Source organism: Onychostruthus taczanowskii, unplaced genomic scaffold (genome assembly GCF_017590055.1).
Source record: "Onychostruthus taczanowskii isolate IOZ18803 unplaced genomic scaffold, ASM1759005v1 scaffold11, whole genome shotgun sequence".
In the NCBI taxonomy this organism is placed as follows: domain Eukaryota; kingdom Metazoa; phylum Chordata; class Aves; order Passeriformes; family Passeridae; genus Onychostruthus; species Onychostruthus taczanowskii.
In genome coordinates, this window is record NW_024497629.1 from 1,141,395 (window position 1) to 1,154,435 (window position 13,041).

General features: G+C 44.2%; 2 protein-coding genes across 7 annotated transcripts in view; one reads left to right on the top strand and one right to left on the bottom strand.

Annotated features, from left to right (window-relative positions):
• The window catches only part of ITSN2 (intersectin 2), an 80,399-nt gene extending 77,263 nt beyond the window's left edge, over positions 1 to 3,136 (top strand). For all 6 annotated transcript variants that reach the window (XM_041422117.1, XM_041422149.1, XM_041422132.1 and 3 more), the window contains 3 exons: positions 17 to 100; positions 391 to 564; positions 1,662 to 3,136. In XM_041422117.1, the coding sequence (XP_041278051.1) occupies positions 17 to 100; positions 391 to 564; positions 1,662 to 1,819 (416 nt within the window). In that variant the 3' untranslated portion in view covers positions 1,820 to 3,136. The remainder of the gene's footprint in view (positions 1 to 16; positions 101 to 390; positions 565 to 1,661) is intronic.
• FAM228B (family with sequence similarity 228 member B) lies at positions 1,941 to 12,785 on the bottom strand. The gene is made up of 7 exons (XM_041419984.1): positions 12,627 to 12,785; positions 9,185 to 9,289; positions 7,143 to 7,214; positions 6,281 to 6,478; positions 4,154 to 4,241; positions 3,653 to 3,783; positions 1,941 to 1,991 (listed from the first exon to the last, which is right to left on the bottom strand). Exons 1-7 carry the CDS (start codon positions 12,783 to 12,785, stop codon positions 1,941 to 1,943), a joined length of 804 nt encoding a protein of 267 aa, XP_041275918.1.
• Positions 12,786 to 13,041: the final 256 nt, after the last annotated feature.

The following is a 13,041-nucleotide window of genomic DNA, read 5'->3' on the forward strand; positions in this document are numbered from 1 at the left end:
ACCTCTTTGTTCCCAGCTCGTTCACAGAAAACCTCAGGAATAGGACGCTTGATGGTGCACGTGATTGAAGCAACGGAACTAAAGGCCTGTAAGCCCAATGGTAAGTGAGGGAAAGTCTCAGAGCACTTTTATTCCTGTAACATTTGGAAAGGCTTGCTGAGAGGAGTTGGTCATTTGGGAATCCCTGTGGTTTGTCTACAGTTTCTGTATGAAATAGCCATTCTTTAGCTTCAGAGGACAGAGTGAAGAACCAGCTCTGTGCTGCTCTGGGATACAGGATTGCCTGATCCACATCATCTGGCAGCAGCATTGATGTGTGTCCAGGCAGGCTGCAGATGGAGGGGGAGCTTCTGCACTGCAGAGGGGTTTCACTCTGTGTTTTGTGTTTAGGGAAGAGCAACCCATACTGTGAGATCAGCATGGGCTCACAGAGCTACACTACCAGGACCCTGCAGGACACCCTGAATCCCAAGTGGAACTTCAACTGCCAGTTCTTCATCAAGGATCTCTATCAGGATGTCCTGTGTATCACCATGTTTGACAGGGATCAGTTCTCACCTGATGGTAAGTGTGAGTATTTAGACAAAGAATGCTTTTTTGTTAGCTGGGCTACCCAGTTCCTCAGCAGCAGTTTCAAGAGCCTGTAGGTCTGACTGCTGCCTGAGAAATGTTAGGTGAAAACAATGCCTCAGTACTCAGGAGGTTCAACAGCCTTCCAGAGCCAGTAACTCCAGGCAGTCAGATTTGATCCCAATCTGGCTTTTGTATCAGACACAGAATTATTTTCTTGTCAGACTGAGGAGACAGACAAGTTGAAAGCAGAAGTTCTACTCACAATAGGTGCTCAAAAATAAGGTCCTGGGTTATATTTTCCACAGCAACAGCTTGATCAGCTTTCTTGTTGCTTGGAAACTGAGCACGTTTTTGGCAGTCAGTTGCTTCTCATATTCTCTAAAAGGTTAAGTGCTTTTTCAGGGCTCTGACACACAGTCAATTATTGCAAATTTGCAGGGAGCTGCCTTGACCTGAGATGCCTTGTGTGTAACCATAGCTCAGTCTTTTCTCCTGTGGGTTAATGTGAGTCTGGCTGGACAGCTGAGTCTCGTTTTTCAGTCCACAGTGAACCTTTTAATGCACACACACACAAAGATGTCATGTAAGAAATAGCCACACAGGTCTATCATTCCTGAATAGGACTTGAAACCTACTAGAAGGGGTAATTGTTGAAGATTGTTCTAGTAAAAAGCATGATATATAGGCATAATTAAAAGTTGGCTGAGCCAAAATATTTGATTTTTTTACTGCCTTTGAGCACCTCAGCTGATTTGCAAACAAGTTCCATCAGTGTTAGCTGACCAGCCAGCTCTGAAATTGAACACTTGAAATTGTGTTTCTGAAAGGGTATTTTCTAAGAGTATTTTTAAAGCACTTAGCTCAAACCATGACATCCTCATTCCACAGCATTGTTCTCTTCTGAAAAGGCCCCTTTTTGTCACTGCTGGCTGGTTTACACAGGGCTGGGGTCCAATCCAACTGGAAGCCTGGGAGCAGTGCTCTGGAAGTGAGCATGTACCCCACAACATTGCATTAACCTGCCTCACTCAGATTTTCTATGGTCAATATCTTCGCTTAATGAAATTTCTAATTCCTTTGCCCAACAGATTTTTTGGGTCGCACTGAAGTTCCAGTAGCAAAAATCAGAACAGAACAAGAAAGCAAAGGCCCCACAACTAAACACTTACTGCTGCATGAAGTTCCGACAGGAGAAGTGTGGGTGCGCTTTGACCTGCAGCTCTTTGATCAGAAAACACTCCTCTAAGAAGACTTTTTATAATTCATGAAGGACAACTAAAGCTAAGAGCCTGAACGTGTTTTGGTAAAAGATTCCTTGTCCCACGCTGGTTATTAAGCAAGAATTCCTGCTGCTTCTTTATTTCCTCTTAGTTCCTGGTTGTGCTTAGTTCCTTGCAGTGTTCCAAGTTGATGTTGATCTATGCAAACACAAATGTTACTGTAAATACAGTACTATAGCTCAGTGCCTTTTTATTATTTTGGAATATCTTGGGTTTGGATGCCAATGTTTCCATTATCAGGGCCATAAAAAGTATTATATAGAAATGTGGCACCAAGCTGTTTGTATATTTTACCACTTAGTCTGACAGACAGACTGAGGAATGGTTTAAGCTCAGCACTAGAATCATTCCATTTGAAATCTTACAAGTGATATCCACTGGAATTTTCCCATCTCAGGATGATCGTTTTAACGGTTAAATGCTGAAGAAGCCTTAGCACTGGAGAAGTCTCCAATATATTGTATATTCTTTTAAGAATCAAGCGTAGTTCTTTACTTGACTTTAGTTCTGCACTGGAATCAGTAACTGCTACTTGATTTTTCTTTCTGCTTCAGTTTGATTTATCGTTCTCTGCTGAGACAATGTGGTTGTGAAGAATAGCTAGAAAAAATATTTTAAATACTGTGACCCACAACAATGTGGCAAAATGTTCTTCAGCTCTTTGGGTTTTTTCCTAAGTTATTTGTGTACATTTCCTTGGTCTGCAGACCTCCATGTGAATCTTGAAGCTTTGACATTGCCAACATGTATATAGAGAGTAAAATATAAGTTTATGAATTTGTCTACAGATGTTTATTGATGCATAGTGATTTTAAAAAAGTATATTTTATTGTATAGGGGAATGTGAAATAATGAGAAAAACTTATAGGATTTGTTCAAGGAAAGTTTATCACAAGTTTAAAAGGTTTGCTCTGGGGAGCTGTCACCCCAATATAAACTGTAACATGAACTGGTTGAAATGAAAGCAAAAAACTTGCTCTTGGCACCAAATCAGGGATGGTTTAAAAAAAAAAAAAGAAAGTTTGTTTATAAATATTTGTTACATTGCAACCATTCTATTTCCTCCTTTAAACTGCTTTGTTGCAGAAGCACAGCATGCAGTTCTGAGCAGCCTGTGCCCTTGTTTTCCACGGGTGCAGAAATTCCTCCTGAAGTCTGGCAGTTTCCCACCCAGTCGCCATCTGTGCACCCTCCTATTACCGAGGCAACCTCTGTTACATTTAACAGTTTTCTGTGGTTCAGTATTTCTAATCCTAAATAAAACTCAACTCTTGGCAACTTGAGAGATTGTGTCTGTACAACGGGAGTTTGGAGGACAGAGAAAATTCTGTTTCCAGGCTTTGAGCCCAGAGCTGCTGAGCAGCTGCAGCAGCAGGGAGATGGGACTGCACTGGCACAGGAGAGGGTCGGGTCTGAGGGCACTGGCAGCAGCTGCTGCTCAGCACCAGCTCTCCAGAAAGCGCCAGATGTTTTGAACACCACTTCCCAACTCCCCTCCCCTACTTATTTCCTGCCTTCTCAAAACACCTACGACGTATGTTAAAATTTGATTTACTGCTTGAACACTGTCTCCAGGAGAGAACACCAGCACTGTCTTTATTGACAGCTTTATCTCAGCACAAGTTAAACCTCCTAAAATAGGAGGTTTTGGCTTGTAGAGCATTGAAGTGGATCTGGCAAGAAGAGGCCCAGCATGTCAGACATTTCTTTGGCTGCTGGGTAACAACATTTCAGAACTACATGTTTAAGACAGTAAGTTTATTGCAGTTTGCCCAAAGACCTGCCTGGCCTGTTCTCACTTGCTTTGGCAGTGCATGTAACCTATTTTGTAAAGGGTACCTTTGATGGCTGTACTTGCTGCTGTGGTCAGCTGGAGTATAGGTGACATCATTGGCTCTCTCTGTGATTGTGCTCGTTGATGAATTCCACCCTTTAAAGAGAAGGAAAAGCTGTTGCCATGCTTCTGTAAAGATAGCTGAGCTGTCAGATTATTTCCTTCTACACAGCACACACTAAGCTTGCCTGGGAACTCTCCAGCTTTTTTTTGACAGGACATCCCCCTGTGCTGCTACAATGGATTTGAAATGAGGAAAACAAACCTCCCCCTGCCATTGCTACTGTGCCTCAAAAACTGGGCTTAGTATAGATCCAGACTGTGTTCCTGGTGAAAACCATGTTCAAACACTCTTGGGCTTAAATGCAGTAGGAGTGAGTTAGTAAAACTAGAACATGCTTCCCTAGAGCAGCACATCAGTAACATGCTCTGTTAACCCCCTGCTGATCAAAGTGGGATTCCAAACCTGCTGACACCTTCCAGCAGTCTGTGCAGGTCTTCTGGAAGAATGGATCATACTCTGATGGGTCATAATCATCCAAAAACACATAGCCCTGTGGGAGAACAGGTACTGGGTCAGGTCTCAGAAGCTATTGGTGGTTACAACACTGAGAGCAGCCAGCCTGGGTGGAACAGAGCCAGCACAGCATAACACAGCACCAGAGGTGGTTGAAATCTGCAAATTCTGTGAAAAAAGAACTCCCAACTTTCATACACTGCACCTCAGAAAGAAAGTGACTGAACTGTAACAGGAAAATTCCTCCATCCATTTTAATTTATCACAGGTATAAATACATAACAAGTGATTTCATGAAGCATCCAGAAATAAGGATAGGCTAAAATGCTATCCTTAACTAGGACAGTCAAGACAATGGAATTTTTTTTTTTTATTGGAAAATGTTTTTCCAGAGAAGGAAGCCCTGATTGGCTCAGTTTGTCAGAGCATGGTGCTAATAACTCCAAGGTCATAGGTTTGATCCCAGAATGGGCCACTCACTTAAGAGTTGGGCATCATGATCCTTCTGGGTCCCTTCCAAGTCAAAATATTCTGTGATGTCAGCAAAACAGATATTAAAAATAAAAGAAAAACCAGCCACAGCCTTAGGCAGGTCACTGATCTGCAAGGTACCAGCTCCATGTCTGGCTTCATGAGCTGGCTTTTCCATCTATACACAGGAATAAAGACCTGAACCCACACTTCATGGTCTAGGCTACAGCTCCATCTCATCAACAACGCTGCCACAAGTGAAGGAGAAGGCTGACAGCAGGAAAGAGAGCAAAAGAAAATGGGCAAAAAGAAGGGAGGGAAGGGAAAACACGTCCAGAATTAACAACATTAACTAATCCACACAAGTGTCTCAAGTTCTGCAAAATTTATCATATGCTGCCACAGTTAACACAAACATGCAAATAACGTGTCCTGTAAATACGAAGGGCCTCAGCCTGCTTTTCAGACATTCTGACACCACAGAGCAAGGAGAAAAGGTAGAAGCTGACCACTGATGCTGCTGCTCCCTTTCAGACAGCAGGACACATCCCAGTACATCAGCCATTGCTTCTGGAGGGCACCCAGCAAATTCCTGACCTGGCACAGCAGCTTGCAAGATGGACTGATGCAGACCTAGATATGCAGAGTACCCCCAACACAGCCTAAATCCCAGGACTTCAGCAGCAGGACTGGTTCAGTTCTTTGTCATTCCATGCAGTTTAACTGCATGGGTCTGTCACATCAGGCCTTTGAAAAAGATAGTTTGGTCTCTTTAAAACAACACAGCTCCCATGGTATTTTCATTTCTGGATAAGTAGGTTGTTTACAGTCTCACAACTCCACTGTGCAGTGGTTTCTACTGACAACAACTGCCTGCTCTCATAAACTATTATTTTTGTGGCAGATTACATAACTGCTTTTATTTTTCTCTTTTTTTCATTCCTGAGATGCAGAAAGATTAGTTGTGGGATCTGATATTCAAGAGTGGTGTCAAATTAAGAGCAAAACGAAGAAAACTAACAAGTATTTTCTACAGTGACTGAAATTTGCAATTTTTGTGAATACTGACACACACCGAACTACAAAATCCATGAGCTGGGTTCATTACCTGTCTTCAGACTTAACAAAATTGTTTGTATCTCCCTGTTCCCATATTTTTAAGCTTGATCAGTAGCATCCAAGGCCACAAAATCATTTCGCTCATGCTCTACCAACAGAGTTGCAGTACTGCTGTAGCTAACTCCTGAGACTTGAGAGTGCAGCCCCCATCCTGCTCACTCAGCCTTTGGTTTGAGCTGACAGAGCTCAAGGTTTTCCCACTAAATGGTCCAGCCCACAGAGGCAAACACACCTCAGCAGGGTGTCTCACCATATTCAGACCCCAGCAAGTGTTCACTACACCAAGCAATGCTGCTGTTCATAGCTGCTGGTGAATGTACACAGTTGTAACATTACAGAAGTCCTTGGGAAAAGTAAGTTACAGGCAAGGTATATCTGAAGTCCAGGTTGCTCAACAAACAGGGAATAACAGCTAAACCCCTCAACTTGTCCACAACCCTCTGGATACTACCCCCTCCATGACAGAAATGTGTTTCTCATTGATACCTTCTTTGTACAGTAGTTTAAATATTGAGAGAATTGTTCTCGTCTTCTTTTCCATACTTCTTTCTCTGACTGGCTGTCCATTTGGTCCTTAATTTTCTGCATAACTGGCTCTGAAATATTCTCAAGATATTTTTTGTAGAGAAGCTCTGTCTTTCTCAGCTCTAGGAAATCAGTGTGCTTCAAATATCTGTCCACCTCCTTAAGTAAGAAATGAAAAATAAAAACCATAGAAACTATTGTCAATGACAGTAAAGATTCCACATGTAAAGTTTGCAGCTTGGCTGACCTGACTGCTCACTGTTCCAAGGCATCTATTTTCCAGCCCTTCCTTCTGCTCCTCCTTCTCTCCACTTCCCACCACTTATTTCCAAGCTTGCCCTTCCTTTCAAGAGCTCTGGCATTCAGACCCTTAATTTTTGAAGCTGTGGTGCAAATTTGGCAGAAAATTACTCACTTTTTCCCATCAGGTTATTGAGCTGAAGTCACTGCAGAGCAGGGGGCTGCAAGCACCAGACTGTGCAAGACAGGCAGCAGAAGGACCCTCCCTGCAGCACTGGCAATCTGCTGGATCAGGTCAGAGCAGCCCTCCTGCCCTTTGCTCACAGCACCACTGTCACAAATTATCACACCCACAGGACAAAAATTAGTGCAAACAGGCAGTTTAAGTCACCTGGGATTCACATTTAGGGTTACTACTTCAGTCCTATCCAGAGTAGACTGAAAAGATCAGAAACTCACAACTCTAAATTAGTTTTTCAAGAATACAAGCAATTAACATTTTCTCATGAATCACTGATTAGGAACTAAAAATACTGACACGCAGGAAAGCACACAGCAAATGAAAAAAGAGCACAGTTCTTACCCTCACAAAATTTTCTCTGTCCAAGATGCACTGAGCAGAAGCAATGATGTCTCGGCTTTGATCAGGTGCTGCCTAACAAAACATGAAAAATAGCCCACATGAGGTGAAAGCAGGACTTAGAGCAGGAGTCAGATTTACTTTTGAATTCAAAATAATTACCAGTGTCGTAATTAAGGGCACATTATACCACAACCCAGCTGGCAAATCCTTGCCAAATTTGCTCTGAACAGTTGGGTTAAGTAGCAACAGAAGAGTGTTGGAAGAACTGCAATGAGAACTGGAATGTAGATGCTCAGACCTCCTTGGCTGCTCCTCACCACGACCAAACACCACTTCCTCCTTGCCACTGTTTCTCACCTGTGCCAAACACGTGGCTCTTTAACTCCTGCACTCCAGACAAGGAGTACAGGCAACGCACACCAAATCTATCATTTGGGGATGGAATGCATTTTATGTATAGAATGGAATATTAGCCTGCTACTCCCTGTGCTTAATATTGATTTTTAATTCCAATTGACAGTGTAGTTTTCAGTCATGTCTGCCTTGGCCCTGCTGACCAGCTCCATGCTCCTAAAGGTTTATTACACTAAGGTGAGCAGGACATCACACACCAGAGCAGGCAAGGAAGAGACAAGAAGTACTAAAAATTCCACCAAAAACAAATGAGAAAGAGGAAATCTAAATTTCTGGCATGTTTCAAGACCCTTACATCCTACTATTTGAAACAAGTGATATGTTGTATTATGCCTGATGAATTTACTTCACCTTGTCACAGATGCTTTTTAAAGCTGTAAGAGCAGCACAAAGACATGGCCATCATTCCATCTAAGAACCATCACTGCTGAACAGGAAAAGAGCTCTCCTTCAGGATGATACATATGTGAAAAATCCTTAAGAACCAAAGGAGTTGGATGTCCTTTGACTGATGGAATGAAGTCCCTTTTCCTGGATAAGGGCAGGCCCAGGGGCAGCCTCATCACAGTACTACTTACAGAGCAGCTGCAAAGAGGATAGAAGCTCTCACTTCACCAGAAGCCACAGCAAGAGGTACAAGTTGCATTGGCAGATGTTTCATCTCAATGTAAGAAATAAATTTTTACAGTGAGATCAATCACTCACTGAACAACCTCCCCAGGGATGTGGTGGACTCCCCATCACTGAAGGTTTTCAAGGTGCAATTGCACAGGGAGCTGGATCCCCTCATCTGCTGTCTCCTTCCCATGAAAAGCTGGGTGAGATGATCTTTCAAGGTCCCTTCCAGCCTGGGCTGTTCCATGAGTCTGTGATTCTAACTAGTCACAAGCTTGTTTCAGGTTTTATGGGAAACTTTTCCACATACCAAACTGCAAGTAAGTTAATAAAGCTGCCTCAAAAGGATGCAAGTGCTCAATAAAACCCATTGAATCTGTTGCTATTTTTAGAATTCTTTGTTCTCCTTCTCCATGACAAACATCTCCCAGATTTTACTGAACTTTGAATATAACAATTTTTCATTCTTCCCTTCATAATTTCTATGTAATTCCTCCCTCACACCTTTACACAACAGACCACCTTTATTCTGTGTTAGCCAATCTTTGGCAATATTCCTTCCCAAAATGTCTGCTGCAATCAAAATTATTGGCTGTGCCTCTCTGCTGGTGCTGAGGAAAACCTCTGGATAAATGTAAAGAAAGCAAAAGATCTGCATAAAAGGACAACCTGTTTTACAAAGATCAGGTTCTAATCCAAGTTCCACAACCAAGGCACAAACTGGGATGGAATGGTAGGAATTAATACAACTGCAACACCCATTTGTGAGTGTCCTGTGGAGGAACAGACTGAAGCACAAAGCTCCTGCTCAGGGCTCACAGATGACTTCAGGCACGTGCCAGGCATGGAAGTCTGGGAGCACAGACCAGAAAACACTGTCAGGATTTCAGTGGGACTGGGTGGCCAGTTCCAGCACAGGACCCCATTACACACCTGGGTCCCAGGTACAGATACTGCTCTCTGTGTTGCTCAGAGCAGAACCTACAGCTGAAGGAATGCTGGGGATCACTCACCCTCCAAGGCTTTTGCCGCTTGGGTCTTCTCGCAGGTTTCCCATTTGCAAATCTTTGTAGCCAGGGACCTTCTGAGTTATTCACACTACCCATGGCTGGATTGGTCTGGGAAAAACAATAAAACCATCAAAACCCATAAAAAATATTGTACTAAGAGCAAAATCTAAATTTTCTTACAATTCCTACTGAGCAGTGAAACAGATCTCTAAAGGACTTCTAATGCTGATACCTGCAGCATTTTCCTGTCACAGTAAGTAAAACACAGAGATGAAGTACCAGGTTTACAATCAGATACTGCCTCTGTGGAACCATCTGTCCTCATCTCCACACACCATGGATAGTACATTTTGTTTCAAAGAACAGTGATTGACAAATTATTTGAAAATGCCTGTCAGCTTTGGAAACATTTCAGAGTTATCAAATTTCACCTCCAGACTATTACTTCTTTCCTTTTTCAATCAGATAAAATTCCTTCCAAGTAACTGCCACACCCCACTATGGCTACATTTTATTGGTTTTTAAAGTTAGTTCCACCAGATGAAGCTTATGCTGAAGTGCTAACTCAGCTCCACTCAGAAGATTCCATCTTCTCTCTTGTATGTGCATCAGGATATCTGGATTGATTTATAACAGAGACAGTGGAACCACAGAGGCAAAATGCTCTTTACAGGAACCTCCATTTAAACCCCTGTTTATCTCAGATTCACTGGAGACACACTGCTTCCAGGAAACAACAGACTCACAACATTAGTCTTGTAAAGAATGGAACAAAAGAAAAGCTTATTTCTACAGAGATACTGATCCCAAGTCTTCAGACAGATCTTTCAGTTATTAAAAAAAAATAAAATCTGATATTCAATTATTTTTTGCAATATCTAGTTACAAGAATCTGACAAGACTCTCAGGTATTCACAGAAGATAACTTTTTTTTGGTAGAAGACAACACTTAAGAGTTTATTCTGTCCAATCCAGCACTTTAGTGACAATATCTGACTCCCAGCTTACCTCTCTGGAGTGCAGATTCAAATTTCTTACCATCAATTCAAGGTAAAGTCTGTAATCTACATCTCTATTTGTTTCATTTTATATTCCCTTTTCATTTTATATTCTGTACCATGACAAAAACATTTGCTGGGAAATTCCCCCATTCTCACAGCAATGTTTTCCTTTCTTTTCTGACTGAAAGAGTCAGAAATCAGAGGAGAGCATATGTTGGAAGGGACTTGAGGAAGTCACCTGGTCCTGTCGCCTTTTTCCCAAACTGGAAATGAAACTCAAGATAACTTTAGTAAGGAGGTAATATAAAAGGGGATCTTTATTTGAAGGCTTTCAGAGGCAGGTATGGAAAGATGTCCACACACAAGCCCACCCCCTCCCAGGGGTGAGCACACTTTTATAGGTTTTAGGAAATTAACATAATTGATAAAAAGCACCAATTAGGAGGACAAGTGGTGATGCAATTCCCCCCAGGGCCAAGCCCCTTCTCTGGAGCCCCCCCTTCAGCACTAGTTGTACTTTGTCCATGAGCATGTACCACAAAGAGTTGTTCTCAGCCTTGGTTCCCAGGAAGAGCCAAGACAGGACAGGGGCCTTGTACCTCCTGGGGCTTGGAGCTCTGGAATTTGTTTTATCTTTCTGCTTAGGAAAAGGCCCTGGAGAAGTACTGGGAAAACTAGGTACTAATACAGAGTGACAGAGTTACAAATACATCTGTGAAGAATACAGAGAACATATAAAAGAAAGAAAAGGCAAAACCCAAATGACATCAGTCTCAGTGCCAGCTCGAAGAAAAGCAAATGTCACAGAACCAATTTCTGATACAAAACTAACAGGCAAACAGCCAGGGCTGAAAAGATTTGGGTACCTGACATGCTATAGATTTGACATTAGAAAAATCCAACCCGCCTTCCTAGGAGCAATATATCCTCCATACATGCCCAGGTGCCACAGGCTCCTGTGTCATGCCACCATTTACGGATTTCCTCCAACTCCAAGCAGTCCATTCTCCTCACAAAGACAGACTGAGCACAAAGCAGAGGAGCTTGACCTCCTCAGAGTTGGGATGCCAGGGTAGATAAACAGAACAAACACAGAGAATGTGCCTGTGTAGCAATCTGCCTCCAGGAACCCACAAGTGCTAAAGACTCTAGCAGATTTCCCCCCACAACCAATCTTCGCAACTCAAGCTTCCACTGAATCTTAATCCTTCCTTTTTCTGCTTTTTTGGGACTCTTGCTGAGAGAAGCCAACACTCTTCTCTGCAAAGGCAGGGCTCACTGATATGAGACAGCAGCTGTTTTGCAGCTCTTGAAACTACAGATTTAATCACAGACAGAAATAGAGTATTTCCAGAATCAGAGTGGATAAAACAAGCATTTAGTCAATCTAGTGGTTGCAGTCTGCAGATGCCAAATCCCATGAGCAGGTTGGCTGTCCTGTATCAGGACGTTTGTTTGACTGTGCCAGATCCCTGGAAGTGTCCAAAGCCAGGCTGGATGGGGCTTGGAGCAACCTGGTCTAGGGGAAGGTGTCCCTGCCCATGGCAGGGAGTTGGAACTAGATGATCTTTAGGGACCTTTCCAACCCAAACCATTCTGTGATGATTAAACCTGAGAATAGCCTAAAAATCTTTGCTAGATAAACAAGCATCCTTCTGTGCTGTCAGCAGTGCAACTCTGTATCAGTAAGTTTCAAAGCCAGGTTTCTCTTCTCAGTAAAACGAGGTTCTTCCCCCAACACCCATCTGCTAAAATTTACACTCTCTGTGCCCAAACACGAGGCTTTGCAGCAGTTTGAGGAAACACATTTTAATCACTCTGTGACAAATATAAGCACCCTCTATATGCCCCAATCCTCTCAAAACCCCGTTCAGCCACGCAGGCTCACGAGTCACTGCACGGATGTCCCTCTGCACAAGCACAGCTTTTACTGACGCCTTGGCCCCCTCGCCTTGCCGCAGGTGAACGGAGAGAACGAGTCTCTAGTGCGAGCAGGGCAGCTCTGCGAACAGAACCTTTTACAGTGTGAATGCTGAGCTAACACGTAACGCGGGTAGGCCCGGAGGGTCCTGGCCTGGCCCTGCACTTGGGAGGCAGCGATGAGACAAAGGCCGGCGAAAGGGAAAGGCTGAGAGCCCTGGGCCCGGCTCGCCCCGCACCCTGCCCGGCCCTGGGGCGGGTCCCGCAGGCCCCAGGGAAGAGCAGGTGGCCAGCAAAGACCCACACATTCCACCCCCGTGCCGGGGTCCCGCACTGGGGCGGTGAACACAGCCCCAGAACCCCCAGGAGCCGCGGCATAGCGGCTATAAGAAAAGCGCAGCCCCGCTGAGGGGAAAATGGCGGCGCGGCGCGCCTTGCTCGCACCTCACATCAGTCGCACCGCCCCTCCGTGACTGAAAAAAAAAAAATAGTCCATCACACACAGCCTCTCAGTTTGAGGGTACGCCGCCCGTGGAAACAGGAACCCGGCTACCGGTGGGGATAGGGCACAGAAACCTGTGGGGATAACGCTGCGGCAGTCCTGATCTGGCACCGAAGACAGACGGGGCGGAGGCACGGCCGGATCCCTCCGCGCCCGGCCGCGCAGCGTCCCGCACTGCCATGGCAACCCCAACGCGCGCGCTCCCGCCGGCAAGGCTTCCCACCAATCAGAGAGGGGAGCGCGCGGTGAGCGAGCCAATCAGGAGCGAGGAAGGCGCCACCGAGCCGAGCCGAGTCGAGCCGAACGGGGCCGAGCCGAACGGAGCCGGCGAAGTCGGGCTCCCTGATTTATTATTCAAAGTTCATTAAATCGTATTATGCGAGATTTCACACATTCGCCCAGTGCTGACCATGATACCAAATTTGAAACTGCCATCA